We start from the raw sequence: 16390 nt of genomic DNA on the forward strand, positions 1-16390 counted from the left end.
TGCCCTCAACTGGCGGTCAGAAAACACTGCCGGGAAAGTGCTTGCTGTGCATGCAGGACAGGAACTCAATCTCCACAGCCAGCGGCAAAGTCACATGAGGACACATGCCTGGAATCTCAGCAAGGGGGAGGCAGAGTCAGGAGCACCCCTGGGGCTTGCTGGCCAGCCAGTCTAGCCAAATAAAATCCAAGTAGTTGCAGGGGCTGTGCTTTAAAGCAACAGTGGTTCCCTTGGTGGTGAAAAGTGCTCAAGTGAGGCGGTCACAGCACATCAGGCTTGTAACAAGATAGGGATGGGATCCAAGTCTCATTTCTGTGGGCATGTGGGGGATGTGTGCACAAGTAACCATGTATGCCTTGTCTATAGCCAACACTCCACTAGGGTAACTTAAAACAAAATAGGAATTTATTTACAATAGCAAAGATGTCAAAAATAACAGGAACAATATATAACAAATCCAAGAATTATTTATGAAAAAGGCAAACAATATATACATGAAACAAAAGATAAAACAAAATTCATAGGGCAAACTTAATTTTGACCTCCTAAAAAGCTGTAAAATGCAGCAAAACGTCCTTTTGAATATGAATTACTTTAGTAACTCTGGGCCAATTAAACACACACACGAACACACAATTTTCAGTCCTTCTCTTTACTTATCAAGTCTTCCTACCTTTGAGGAATGCAACATTGGGGGGCTATGTAAGAGTAGGAGGTGCAAGCTATCCAGATGTGCACTGAAGGATATACTTAGTGACTGACTGGCTCAGACTTTTACAGAAAGGATAAAGCAAAAGTCTCTGGATTCTAATTTACAATCACTGTGCCATCTCTAGCTTGTGTGTGAGCTTCCTGACTACACAAAATGTCACACCAAGTCATCTTTAGGTTCCTCAAGTGCTCTAAGATCACTTTCACTAAACTTGAGCATGCAACACAATCACTGGGGGAGCTCCCTCAAACACAGGCTGCTGGGGCTCATGCCTTGTCCCAGTTCACTGGGGACTGGAAGAGGGCAGAGAATCTGAATTTTTAACCAAGTCCCAGACTACCATGCTGCCAGGCATTACTCTGACATTGATCTTCTTTAAGATACTCGATCCTGCTTTTCCTTACACAAATCTAAGACTTTACAGGAAATGAATAGCAAGATCCCCAGCGACAATAGGGCCGCATAGTTTAGCAGAATTGGTGGGATCACGTTTTAGAAGCAAGTCCTGGTTTCGTCAGACTTAGGACTCTGACTGTGATGTCCACCATTCTGTTGGACATTTACCTCAAGTTTTGGTTATTTGTTATTTCATTTCTTAGGCCAACGCTGGTTCTATATTACAGAACCTCACTGTTAAAATCAAAAGTGCTGCAAATCTCTCTCATGACTCCTGACAACTTTTACCCAACTTGCAATTTTCACTACTACAGTGACCATCCTCCAGTATGTCGGGATCTACTAGAGGCCTCCAACCTGGGCACAAATGGTAACTCAAAGGTAGGGCTTCTGAATAGTGGTAGTCTCCTTAGACTAAATGTGTTGAGAATTGATAATAAAACAAATTTTAAGTGCTTTCAAAACCCACTTTATGCACAGGTAATTTATAACAGGAATCAGAGATGCTAATAAAACAAATCATTTACAAAGATAAAAGAAAAAAATTAATTTCAAGGACATGCTCATCAAAGGACTCACCAATCACCTCTTAACTTCTCTGTAATGTTACTTGCAAATTCACAGGACTGAAATATCAGTATTTGCATCCAAGTCACAAAATTCAAAGCAATCAAGCATTTTGCATTCCACTGCTGCATAAAAGGAATTAAGAAATAGGGGGATGAAAATAATCCACTGCTTTTGATGTTTATTAGGTTTACAAAAACTGTACATTTTCTTTCTTAAGAAAAAGCATTAACTTAGTACTGGTATCAAATAGACTGAACATTCGTTAACAGGAAAATATTCTGATTTTTATTTTTGCACGTTATTCTCAAGTACACAATTACAATAATGTCACACATCCCCTATATGATTTTCTTTTTATGTATTTTACTTTTTTTACAAAGTATACAGAGGGAGGGACATACAATATTTAATAGGATATTTCTACAGAACAATAACTTATATTATGTCCTTGTAAAAATCTGTACCTCTTTAAAACATTTAACTGAAACATCCTTTTTTTTAGCTTTGCTAATCAAAATTGTTTTAAGAATTAAAACTAGGTTGTAACTAATGTCAGTACATATCAGTGACTACTTCATTTCCTCTTTATACAGACACACACATTTTATATTCACTTGACCAAACCCTTAAATACCTTTTAAAGGCTTCAATATTGTGCTTTAAAAAGAAAAGAACTGTGTATGGTTCCAGATTATGTAAAGAGAAATATCAAGTGTGTAAAGTGTTGTTCCTTATCTTTCAGTTTATTAAAAAAATATGTTAAATGATCCAATCATTTGCATTTTCTGTACTGATTGTAGATTATTTTTAAATTTTATAAATTTCAATGTTAGGTGTTTTACATTACTTCTGGGGAAAATAATAAAGTAGATTTTAAAAGTTCTCACAAAAAAAAGACAGAGCTTTCAAGAATAACAGGGCAATAAATCAAATCATAGTTGTGATGCATTTTTTTAAAGCACGTTGCGGAGGCTACAAAGGCAAAAGAATTCCCTATTGGATGGAAAGGCTAGGGAATCTATGCCTTGGCTTTGACTGGCATTGAGGATGGTGTTCCTACCAGCCTTAAGAACTTGATTTAGAACTAGACTAAATCAATCTAGCACTTCAGAGGTTTGCCAAACACCAAATAGTCAAGACATCTAACCCCAAAAATAGAACTTTTGAATACAAATATTGATGACTAAGAGAAAGATGAAAGGTAAAAACCTAACGGCACGAAAGGGATGGAGCACCATAATGAGGCGGCAAGGCAGCTATCGAGTGGGAAGAAAACTTCTAGGTCTCCCCACGATGTGCCAGACCCGTGTGCCAACGGCCAATTCCAGGGACTCTAGAAACTGTTTTCCAAAAGACAGCTTAACAAAATCTTAGTATCCAACTTCTTTTTTACAAATCTCCTCAGTGATCAGACCTGGATGTTACAAACCAATGTTACAAACCGCCAGCTCTCAAGAACAAGACTGTGAAAGAAAGACTTGGTAAGGATCCAAGTGAGGCCTCAGCCTGGTCACACACTTGGACCACATCTCTATCAAGCAATCCAAGACAAGTGAGTGTTAAGTTTCTCAGGTTAACTAAGAACTAAGAGAGCAGGCTCAATTTGCCAAGTCTACGTCCTTATTAGCACCCGTTCTCTGGTCCATGGAGCCATCACTCCTTCCTGTCCCTCTCGCTTAATCAGACAAGAGTTCTCTCGCCAGCTTCTCAGAGAGAACGAAGGGATTCCTGTCTGGATACCCATTAGCTTTTCAGAAAAATATAAAGGCATGGAGTTGAAACTGTATGAAAACATTGTATCTATAAACATCTTAACTTCTATTTTCTCAATTATTTTTCAATTACCAAAGATATTTAAAAGAAAATACCTTTACTCTTTAAAAATACTAGTGTCCTTATTTTCCTTCTAATTCTTCACCTGAGTAGTCTCTCTGAAGAGCAAGACTTACAAAATGCTCTCTCTTGCATCCCTGGATCTTTCACGTTACTGTAAATTTAATACTTTTCATTATAGATTTTAAGCAACTACTACTGGGGGTTGTGTGTATAAGTATGTAAAATAAGCAATACACACAGATACATGTTACATATATATGTGTATATATAGATAGATATATATAATTCAGGGTACATTTACATATATAAAGTTGCAAAAGATCCTATGAGCCACAAGTTACCCCTAGGAGATTCCAAAATGCAGTCCTCAATTAAATTTCATTTGTAGCACACAACCATTCCAAGACAAAGCAGCACAGACAGAATAATCAAAATACAACAAGGATCAAGCAAAACTTCCCAACAAGGTTTTCTAAAAGTTTGCTACACTGACAAAAGAGGTAAATAATCTAAAGAAACAAGAAGTATATTTTGTCCACTAAAAAGGAAAAAAAAAGAAAACACAAACCCAGCCACTGTTCTTTTACTCAGCAATGCCAGGGACACGAAAGTTCATATGGAAACTTTCATAGTCATATGGCCTGCAAATACTAAGCAAGACAAGTAAACGACTTCCATGTTATGATCATGAGACCTCACCGTAAAAAAACCTCCTGCTCCAATGTCTCTGACAATTTTATTGTGAGAAATTTGTGAGAAAAAAAAATAAGTCAACATGAATACTTTCAGATACCAATGCAAAGTTACCGTGAGTTAAATGGTCTTAGAAGAGTACCATCAAGGTAAGCAAGGTAAATATTTTAAAATAAATATAAAACTTCTAAGATAGAAAACTTCAGTATAGAATCAGGGAGTACTTTAGTAAAAGCAACTAACTTGTTGCTGCTTTTCCCCATGTATTAAACAAACTGAATGGAATTCAGAACACACTATTGAACAAAATGTAAAAAAAAAAAAAAAAAAAAAAAAGTCAACTAGAAGCAGTAATTCTATTTGTACACAGCATAAATCAATATACAGTATTGTATGTGAACAAGACTGATTGGCTTTTCAATGAATTTTCTGTTTCCAGGCCAGTTTCTCTACAAGCATCTGTGAAGATTACTGTTAGGGCAGGCCAACTTCTTTATGATGTCGCATTATGTGCTGGTTCTTTTCCGAGGGTCTTCGAAATCCTTTCTTGCAGTACTCACAGCGGTGAGGGTAGTCTTTCGTATGAATGGAGATAACGTGCCGCTTAAAGCCTGAGGCATCTGTAGTGCTATATTCACAGTACTCACACTGATACACTTTCCGGCCACTGTGCGTCTTCATATGCTTTTTAAGCTCACTCTGTTGCCGAAATCCCTTTCTACATCTCTTACACCTAAATGGAAGGTCCTTTGTATGAACCGAGAGGATATGGCGACTTAGTACAAATGGATCTGCAATCTTAAAGTCACAATGTCTACACTGGTGCATTTTTTTACCCTTGTGGGCAGCCACATGTTTCTTGAGTTCTGATGGCCTGTGAAAGCCTTTATCACACATGTCACACTTATGAGGATAGTCCTTTGTGTGAACTGAAATTATGTGTCGCTTCAAATCACTTGAGTTCGAACTCTTGTGGTCACAATGCAAACACTGGTGTGTTTTGCTCTCTTGATGGATAAGAGCATGTTGTTGCACCTCTTTGGTATCTGAGAAAGTCAGAAGACAAACGTCACACTTGAACGGCATCTCTTTACTATGCTTAGTCTTTACATGTGTTTTCAAGTTAGAGGAGTCTGCGGACCTGTATTCGCAGTACTGGCATTCATAGGGCTTCTCCCCGGTATGGATTCGCATGTGCTTTTTGAGCTCTGATGGGTGGCGGAAACCTTTGCCACACTCTACACAAATGTGAGGAAAGTTCTTGCTGTGGACTGCCAAAAGGTGGCGATTCAATAAGCCTTGTTCAGCTGTTTCGTATTCACAGAATTTACACTTGTGCATTTTGTTGGCTCCTTTTTCCTTATGCACCATTTTATGAGTAAACAAAGCCCCAGCATGAGAGAAATGCTTTCCACACTCATCACATTCTATGGCCTTCTCTGCCTTGCTGGTCAGCTTGTGGCTCTCCAGGTGATTATGTAAACTTATCTTCTTGTTGGTAGTGTAGTCACAGTCAGTACAGCGGTACTTCTTCTTGGCAAGGTGTTCAGGGTGGTTTTTCATGTGCCTTTTCAAGAAACCTCTCGATTTAAACTTCTTCCCACAAATCATGCAAGGGTAGACAGTCAGGGGATGTCCATCTGGGCCGATAATTATTGCTATGAAAGTAAAGGAGCAGAAGTGATCAAAACATGCTGATTTGGGGTTCTTCAGAAGTCTGAAGGTTTGCTCTAAACACTACAGTCGGGGGCTCCTAATCTGGGCTACATGCTACATATTTTTTTTTGTCATTTTCAATCTACAAGACACAGCAACCTGACCCTAAGAATTTGGTCTACACTAACCTCTTCCATTTTAATAAAAATTAATAAATATGTAATTTCTATTGTAAAGTGACAAACCCTTATAAATTTAGAAACCTAAGGGAATTATTCATATCAAGTTTTTAAATTAGAATTCCTACTTTATTAAAAAACATTAATATGTTAACTTATAATAGAGCTTAAATATACCAATAAGATTCTTAATATGCAAATTGGTATATAAGAAATAAGCTATATCATACAAACTCAAGTACATATCCTGCTGCTCTGTAAATTATTCCTGTTTTTATACTGAAATTCCTGTTTTTATACTGAAATAATCATTATTTTTTTTTCCAAAATTAACACTTGCCAACACGGTTGCCTTTCATTTTCATGTAATTTCAGCTTTAACTTTTTTCATCTTTCTTTGATCCATTTCCCATTCCTTTTTAATCAAGAAAATCATTCATGAATATCACTGAATTCTGAAAATTATATTTTTAAAATCAATATACAAAAGCTACATGTCATCTAGCCACTAAGATGCCATCCCAATCACTCCCCTGGGGATGCACACTAGCACCTCCTGAGAGCTCGCGGAGCACGCTGCCCCGTGGAACTCGCCCGCCCTCACCTGTTTGGTACTGCCTGGAATCAGGTCTTCTCCTTTTCTTTGGTTTTTGTTTAGCCAGTCTGCCGAGGCCAGCAGACTCATCTATGTGCAAGAGGGCACTTGCTGTGCCATTCCGGTTTTCAATTCCATCAGAATTATTACCTAACAATGTGTATTAAAAAAACAAAATCATACAGTATTATAAATTATAAAAGAATTAGGAATTCTTTATTAATTATAACAATGAAAAGCCATGATACTCATGAATGACAGAAATACCCCACTCTAGGTAATGGAATTTTATGAACACATTCATTACAGTAAGACCATTGGAAATGCCTAGCTTCCAACACTAAAACATCCATCAGTATTTTCCCCATGGGTTCCCATGCCGTTTCCCAAGATTTTAAAGTCATGAGATTGATACAGTTAAGATGGAAAGTTCCAGCCTGAAAGCCTGTATAGTTCATACAGTGTATTTCCTTCTATGTAATATACACATAAAGGAAATGCCTGTTAAAAGTCAGGACAAGAAGTACACTTTAAAATCTTCCTCTACTCTTGTTTAAATCAAATAATCCTTATAGCATTTCAGATTTCTGAAACCTAAAAATCACAAAAACAGTTTTTGTTTTTGTTTTTCCAAGACAGAGTTTCTCTATGTAACAGCCCTAGCTGTCCTGGATCTCGCTCTGTAGACGAGGCTGGCTTCAACCTCACAGAGATCTGCCTGGCGCTGCCTCCCAAGTGCTGGCATTAAAGGCATGCGCCACCACCGCCCAGCTACAGAAACTGGTTTTCAATCACAAACTCCTGTCTAAAGAGCTGCTCTGTGACTTACCATAAGCAGCTGCCCATGCAATTGGCATGAAGGTTTTCATTTCATTGTCTTCTATTTGTTGTTCATGCACTGCGGCTGCGGCTGCAGCATCCTCCTCCCCAACAATCACTTCCATATAAACTTCGTCGGCAATTTCAGCAACATCTAAGTAGAAAATATATGAACTTTCCTGACCAGGTTTAGAGACATCATAGGAAAGATACTTTTATTTGAACCCAGCTAATATGCAAACGGGAAGAAGTCCAAACATTACATACCTAGAACACAGCTTTTATATGATAAACACTCAACAAACACTTGCCGAATGACTCATTTCTTGGTTCTCACCATCATTTAGTTTTAAAGCAACAAACATTCTAAACAGTAACAATTCCCTCAGAACATGCCAACATAATAATTTCTAAAACAATGCTACTTATTTCCTTCAAATACCGACCATTTAAAAGAGACAGAGAAAACACTCAGAAACACATTTTCTCCCACAGAAAGGCCAACTACTTACTTATATCTTCATCTTCTTGCTGAGCGTCATTAACAGCCATATAAACCATCTTTTCCCTGGGAACACGAATACTATTGTTTGGATCAAGTAGTTCAACTCCATGATCATTCTCAGGTTCACTTTCCACAATGTCTACAGTTCCACCTATCAAGGAAAACAGCAGCTCCAATAATTTATTTTAAAATTTCATTCCCACTTCTTCCTTTTTTTCAACATATTTTTCAGTTACTATGTCAAAATTATTTTATCTTCAGAAAAAACTTCACATCTTCTCAATCTAAGTAACCCAAAAGCAATTAGGCTGAAGCACTGATCAGGATGTGTAAGATGCTAAGGCTAGCAGTGGTGGCACACGTCTTTAATTCCAGCACTTAGGAGGCAGATCTCGAGTTCGAGGCCAGCCTGGTCTACAAATACAAACTGAGTTCCAGGATAGCCAGAGCTGTTACACAGAGAAACCCTGTCTCAAAAACAACAACAAAAAGATGCTAAGGCTTCCCTCTCACCTAAGTCATCTTCTCCAGGGTCAGCTTTAAAAATGTACACCTTGATGACTTCAGGGCAAGTGCCATCCACTTTACAAGGATCAATTTCAGGTTCCGTGTCCATGGTCAGTCCAGATGAACCATCATGTTCTATTTTGCCAGCATCATCCACTAAACAAGGAGAAAAATACATCTCAAGTAATAATAGAAAATGCTTAAATAGAAAGTTACTATTTTTGAGAGTCCTCTTAACAGTCTCTTTAACTTGATTCACATAAAATTGGGTGATTTTAACCTAGACAAGTAGAAGGTTCAATAAACACACTTCTAGAGACTTTTAAAACTGAAATCAGATACTAAAACCAGATTAGTCACAGAAATATGCCTGGTAGCATAGAAACTCTAAGTAAAAGGATATATTTAGCCTTTGCTAAACCACAAGTAAAAGCACTCCTACATTTAAAATAATCTTTGAATATCTCAGGCAAAGACCTTTAAATAATATTCTAGTAGTAAAATGAAAAAGCATGGTCCTCATATGAATATTTTGTGAGCACTCCTTCATGGTTACTATTCCTGAATATCATTTGATGTGATCTATTTTCATCAGAATAATGCACTTAAAAATAAAGAAAGCCACAAAGCTACACAGAGAAACCCTGTCTAAAAAGAAAGAGAGAGAGAGAGAGAGAGAGAGAGAGAGAGAGAAAGAGAGAAAGAAAGAAAGAAAGAAAGAAAGAAAGAAAGAAAGAAAGAAAGAAAGAAAGAAAGAAAGAAAGAAAGAAAGAAAGACTGCCAAAAAAGTATACTTCAATGAGATAGGAATACAAATTCTAATTCAATCTGCTTAAAATTTACAAATGCTGGCTGGATGGCACATGCCTTTTAATATCAACACTCAGGAGTCAAAGACAGGCAGATCTCTGAGTTAGAGGCCAACTTAAGTCTACATGGGAGACCTTGCCCCAAAAAGTCAAAAAACAAACAAAACAACAACAAACAAAAAAAACTTACAACACATATCTTATATGTAAGTAACACATATCTACAACTTTAACTTGTGACTTTAAGCCAAGGTCCTTGGTGGTAAGTAAATATAATATATAAATCAAACAAACTCTGAAATGTGCATTTGTCCTCTTTTAAAGACAAAAAGAAGGGCCATATGGAAAATGGAAGAGAGAAACAAAGAGGGCAGAAAGTAGCAAAGTGTTTAAGAGCAAACACTACAGTTTTGTTTTTTGTTTGTGTTTTGTTGTTGTTGTTTTGTTTTGTTTTGAGACAGGGTCTCTGTGTCACAGCCCTGGCTGGCCTCAAACTCTGCCTCCTGAGTGCTAGGATCAAAGGTGTGCACCACCACTGCCCGGCCAAACACTACAGTTTTAAAAAGCTTTATAGAAGTCACCAAAGTAATCAATGTTGTGTATGATTTGGAAAATAAAACACAAGAAAAATTCTAGATTTGAATAAGGACCAAAAATGTAATTGCTATGTAAGCATCCTTATAGCACACATTATTTCGGGGCATCCCCAGAAACACAGAAAGTGTGGTAAAGGTTAATGAGAACTCAGCACCTAGAACAATTTCTCAGAAAAATTAGATTCATTAATGTTAAGTCTATTAAAGAAACATGACAATGTTTTTTCTGCTCTAAGCTCAACTAGTCATATGTGGCTCAGCTTGCCACAAGCAGAGGGAAACAGGTCCAAGGCCTAAAAAGAGAAGCCCCAATGCCCCCAGCAAGCCTTTTCCTCTCTCCTTTTAGTTCTCTTTCTGGTGACTTCCCACATATATTTGTTTTCCTTCTGGCTAGACATTTATGTTTTAATCACTTCATCAAACAGTGAATTGTAATTACATATTAAGGCTTTACATTAGATATTGGGAGTTACCCATACAACAAAGTAAGACTGCACTCCAGAGAGAGCAGACAGATGATTATTTTAAATGCAGAAACAATAAATGTAACTACCATTTATTGACTAGTACTACTTAATACTTCCAGCAACCCTGTGAAGAACAGTACAGTACTGTTGACATTGTACAACAGAGCAAATGGAAGTCTACAAAGGTTGACTTATTTGTAATTACACGGAATTTAAATCTCAAGCCACACAAGTCCTGGTCCAAGTTTGTTAACTTTTAGTCTCTAGAGTAGGAGATAGATATATTGGTAAAAGTAACTACATTACATGAAAAACTAGAGAATAGTATAACTATTTAAAGAGGCTTTTTTGGTCACCACAAATGAGATTTACATATGCGTGACTCTTTAAGCAGCTAGTACCGCAACAAAGGCTAGATGGTGGTGGTTCTGATCACTGTAACATTTTAAATTCTGGATCATCTCTTCTGTAGTTTACAACTAATATTAAACCAAGGCAGAACTCATATTGTGATGTCAAAAAGTTCTGTCATGCTCTCTCTCCATCAGGTTAAAAAACTGCATTTACCTAAGCAAAATTCTTGTAAAGAACATAAAGATGGGCCAGTATTTCAAAACCAACAGTAAAAAGCAAGAATTGGGCCAAGATCGCTATGCATTTAAAGGTACTTGCCACCAAGCCTGAAGATCTGAATTTGACCTGTAAAACAAACATCATAGAACAAAAGAACTTACTCCCTAAAGTTGTCCTCTGATTTCCACATGTGTGCCATAGTATGTGCTTACCCAAACACATACATAGATAATACACACAGCAAGAAAAATTTCCAAAAGCAAAAAAATACTGACAATTTGTCAACCTGATTTTTGACTTATCAAGAATTAAAACAATTTCTTTGATCTTTAAAAAATGATCTATTTATTTATTTAATTTTGTGTGCACTGTGTTTTGTCTGCATGTGTGTCTGTTGGATCCCCTGAAACTGGAGTTACAGACAGCTGTGAGCTGCCATGTGGGTCCTGAGAATTGAACCTGGGTCTTCTAGAAGAGCAGCCAGTGCCCTTAACTGCTGAACCATCTCTCCGGCCCTGACCATTCAAATTCTAAATAAATCACAGCAAAGAACTACTGGCAAACGGCTTTTGTAAACTATTCCAATCTGTCATTTACAACAATAATTACAATAATTATAAAATTTAATCATTCAAATGCAAAGTGCCATGGATCTCAAACCATTCATAGGACACTGAAAGCAAACATTTTAGTGTTTGTTTTGGTAGTGCTGGGGATCAAACCCAGGGCTTTGTGAAGGATAGGCAAGTGGTCTACTACTAAACTACACATTCTCTCTCAATCATTTTAGTCTACTTCTGACACTCAGGACATTATTAAATAGCAAATTATATTTTAATATACACCCAGCTTCAAAACCAAACATTTCACTTAAAAATATACTTGTTGGAAGACAAATACATGCTTGTAATCCCAGCATTCAGAAATAAAAGGCAAGAGGACTGTTGCAAATTCAAGGCCAGCCCAGGGGTGGTGGCACACACCTTTAGTCTCAGTACTCTGGAGGCAGAGGCAGGGGGAATCTCTTGAGTTTGAAGTCAGCCTGGGCTACAAAGTGAGGTCCAGGACAGCCAGGGCAATATAGTGAGACCCTGTCTCAAAAACAACTAAAATATGTTTATGTATATCTAATTTGTTGATAGATTATTTTACTTTTCCTTGTATAATTTAAAGTAACTGAACATGAAGGTCGCTTATGGAGAAAAGGCAAATGTCTGTTTACTCACATTACAAGGATACGAAAGCTAAGCTCTCTAATGCAATCTTATATAGTAAGTTCATATAGAACACAAAAGAGGATTAATATCCAAACTGAGAGTGTCTCACTGTATACTAACAGGTTCTATGTAGACAAAGAAAGGATATCTCACTCAGGCTAACAGAAAAAAAAAGGGGCAGTTACTTCATTCAGGTAAAGGACAAACTATGGACACAGGCACAGAGACAAGAAATGGTATGAAATGACTGGCAATGAAGTGTGTCACGAGGCATGGTGAAGTACACAGCCAACTGCTAAACTGCAGTCAGATCACTAAGGGCCTCCTGACCTGGCAGAGAGGCTCAGACTTGATCCGAGAAAGCTGACGTTTCTCAATTGGGTCAGACATCAAAATTTCTTGGGGAACTTGAGGTGGGGGCAAGTCCCTAGCCAAGCAATTCTACATAATCCAAATGTAGGAGATGGGACCTAGAAAGTAAGAAAAAGAGAGAGACTGATTTAGGGGGGCCCTAAAGTCCTAACCCTGACCAGAGGCATGAGAGCATCTGCTATAAGTGATGGGAGATCTTTAAGCAATGATGAATCATATGCCCATTTGCTATACCATCATGTTGGCCTTGAAAAAGCAGATAGGCTGAAATGGATCAAGACACAAAGCAGGGAGAACACTTATGAGTCTGGCAGGTGACAAGCAACAAGGCCTTCAATAAGAACAATAGTAGGAATAAGGAAGAGAGCTGGGTTGGACACCTATTTAGGGATGAGTAGGACTTGGGAATCTGGCTAGTACCTCACCTCGAGAAAAACGTAACAAAGGAACCAAGTCAGGGGTTTGATTCTGAGTGGGTAAGAATGGAAGGGAAAGGGGGAAAAGGAAGGAACAAACAGGTCTCACTCTGTAGCCCAGCCTGGTATGGAATTCATGCTAGAGCTCAAGCTGGCCTTGAATTTGAAGCATCCCTCCTGCCTCAGCCTCAAAAATACTGACATTAAAAGTCTGTATTGGGCTATCAAGATGGCTCAGCAGGTAAAAGTGCCTGCCACCAAGTCTGATGACCCGAATTGGTTACTGGGCTGTACAGAACCAACTCGTGCAAGTGTCCTCATATTGTGATTGACACATGTCATGAGGCATACACACACATATATAGAGAAAGTGAAAGAAAGAGAGAAATATAATTTCAAAAATCAACAAAAGCATGTGTCAACACACTCAGAAGTGAATGGTTAATTACTTTAAAATCATAATAATTTAAATATCCTCACAATCTAGATAACTGAACCAATTGTCATTTTCAAATTTCAAATAGAGGTTAGCACCAGAAGGATACCAATCTCACCAATCTATGTGGAAGAATCTAGAATACATATGGATTATCATCGGAGTACTTATTTTTAAACACTTCAAGTTTGGTTGAAGTTGGCCTAAACTTAGAGCAAAGTCTGACAAACTGATCCTAAGCCAGGCACTAATCCTAGCACTCAGAAAGCTGAAGCTACACAATGCAAATTTCAGTCTCAAAAATCAAAAGCAAAGTTGGGACAGTTAGGGCTATATAAAGAAATCCTGTCTCAAAAAAATTAAAGTCAAAAGCAAAACAACAAAAACTGGGTTGGAGAAATGGCCCAGTAGTCAGGAGCAACTGTGGCTCTTCCACAAGACAGGAGTTTAATTCCCAGCACTTTCGGTAGCTCACAAACTGCCTATAACTCCAGCTCCAGAAGATCAATGCCTTCTTCTAACCTCCTAGGGCACACATGTGACACACACACATAGACACACAGACATACACACACAAAACTAAAACCAAAACAAACCAACACCTGATTCTAACTGGTACAACAAAGTCAAATGTCCTTCTGTGTAAACTTGCTGTTTGCACACGTTTATCAGTCAGTATCCTTATAAAACCTCCAATGACTGAAAATCTAGCCATCTTTGAACATGCAAAGTGTCATACCCTTACCTATAATTCAGGGTTGAAAAACCCTTTTGCTTTCATAAATATGTAGGAAAACACATTTCAAATACATTGACTTCCCTGAAAACAGAGCCATTCTATCTATTATTATACAAAAGTAGAATTCACCTTCAGATTTTCACCTTGAGAACTTACCCCATCTACTCAACCCGTGAAATTATTCTGAATATAAAATATTATAGAAGAGATTTTTTTTAAAAGAACACTTTGATGGTCCTGTTAAGTACTCAGAATTTTACCGTAATTTTAAAGTTACTATTAAAATGAATTTCTAAAAACAAAGAAAGTGCCAATAAATTGAGTCATCATATGTATGATTTCTGCATAAGCGCCTTCTGCACACATTAAGAACTAGTACTTTAGAATAAGGTTTCTCCAAAACAGAAGTGCATAATTTTTTAAATTAAAATTACTTCTAATAATAACTACCATTTGCATTGCATTTTGCTATTTCCTTCATGTTTCCATGTAAGTTTCTGACTTCTTTTTCCAAATAAAGAAACAAAGGCTCTGAGAATGTGTGTAACATGGTTAAAGTCAGTTAGAGAGTGAAGATTGGGAAGTGCAAGGACACACCTGTCTTTAGAACCCAGGCCTTCATTTTCATCTCCTGGTTTTTAAAGAAAGATATATTTAGTGTCCAAACTCAGTATTAAAAAAAAAAAATTATCAGGGGCTGGAGAGATGGCTCAGAGGTTAAGAGCACCGACTGTTCTTCCAGAGGTTCTGAGTTCAATTCCCAGCAACCACATAGTGGCTCACAACCATCTGTAATGAGATTTGATGCCCTCTTCTGTATACATAATAAATAAATCAATCTTTAAAAAAAAATTATCAATAATCCCAAACCACCCAGGAATTCTCCCACTCAGAAGGTAGAAGCAGAAAAATCCCTCTGAGTTCAAGGCCAGCCTGGCCTACAGAGTGAGTTCCAAGATAGCCAGGGCTACACGGAGAAACTCTGTCTCTAAATAAATAAATAAATAAATAAATAAATAAATAAATAAATAAATAAATAAATAAATTAAAAAGTTAAACTAGCAAAAGCCTCAAAAGTCATCTTCACATCTTGCCCAGCATTTGACCTAAAAACTTAAGTGAGCCGGGCGGTGGTGGCACACACCTTTAATCCCAGCACTCGGGAGGCAGAGCCAAGTGAATCTCTGTGAGTTCGAGGCCAGCCTGGTCTACAGAGTGAGTTCCAGGACAGGCTCTGAAGCTACACAGACAAACCCTGTCTTGAAAGACAAAACAAAACAAAAAACAAACAAAAAAAAATGATGTGAAATTCTGGAGTACAATCTCATTGTAATAACAGAGCTACAGTAAATACAAGCACATTTTACACAGCTCCAAGGAAGTTCAGTAAACTGTATAAAGACTGAAAACTAGGAAATGATTGCTTGAAGTGACAGTAGATACTATGGCATCTAAACTTACACTATACTCAAGTCATTAATCCATTAACTTATTTTGGATGTCTAATTGGGAATGCCTACACAATAGTATTCTTCCCTCCCTCTCTGTGAGAGTGTGTATGTATGTGCATGCATATGCATGCATGTGTATGCATTTTTTTATAGACACACAACTTAAGACCAGCTCTACCTATGAAATTTACCTACATAATTTTGGATGGAGGAAAAGAAAAACCTCTGAACAAGCTTTAAAAATGAAGTTTTCAAGCCGGGCAGTGGTGGCGCACGCCTTTAATCCCAGCACTTGGGAGGCAGAGGCAGGTGGATCTCTGTGAGTTCTAGGCCAGCCTGGGCTACAGAGTGAGCTCCAGGAAAGGTGCAAAGCTACACAGAGAAACCTGGTCTTGAAAAACCAAAAAAAAAAAAAAAAGTTTTCAGGTAACTGTAATTAATAACAATGTCCTGTATACTTGAAAAAATCACTAAAATAGATTTTAAGTTTTATCAACATAAAAAAATAAATATGTAAAGTAATGCACATTTATTGTTCAATGTAACCATTCCACACAGGTCCTCTATCCAGTTACAACAAAAATCTTTGCCAGTCTTAAAGGTTTGAAATTAAAATACAGCTTTATGAACTAGCTTTGCTGGAAGGTAGAAACCAAAAAAACACTAGCAATTTCCCAACACATTACAAACCATTAAGTACAATGGTTTGATTCCAAAGGTAATAAAGTGGATTATTTAATATGATCTTTACTTTGGAAAAAAGAGAGATGATGGCGGGGAGGGGAGAAAAAGTTCGAAAATGTCTGTGCAATAGAGAACATTGTGTCCTCTATCTCTAAATCTAAT

General features: G+C 37.4%; 1 protein-coding gene across 7 annotated transcripts in view; it reads right to left on the bottom strand.

Moving 5' to 3' along the window:
• Positions 1-383: 383 nt before the first annotated feature.
• Positions 384-16390, bottom strand: part of Zfx (zinc finger protein X-linked) — a 76133-nt gene continuing 60126 nt past the window's right edge. For all 7 annotated transcript variants that reach the window (XM_037199291.1, XM_037199289.1, XM_028881672.2 and 4 more), the window contains 5 exons: positions 8475-8624; positions 7969-8112; positions 7467-7610; positions 6647-6787; positions 384-5865 (listed from right to left, as the gene is read on the bottom strand). In XM_037199291.1, the coding sequence (XP_037055186.1) occupies positions 4682-5865; positions 6647-6787; positions 7467-7610; positions 7969-8112; positions 8475-8624 (1763 nt within the window). In that variant the 3' untranslated portion in view covers positions 384-4681. The remainder of the gene's footprint in view (positions 5866-6646; positions 6788-7466; positions 7611-7968; positions 8113-8474; positions 8625-16390) is intronic.

The sequence above is a fragment of the Peromyscus leucopus genome, chromosome X, assembly GCF_004664715.2.
Source record: "Peromyscus leucopus breed LL Stock chromosome X, UCI_PerLeu_2.1, whole genome shotgun sequence".
NCBI lineage: Eukaryota > Metazoa > Chordata > Mammalia > Rodentia > Cricetidae > Peromyscus > Peromyscus leucopus.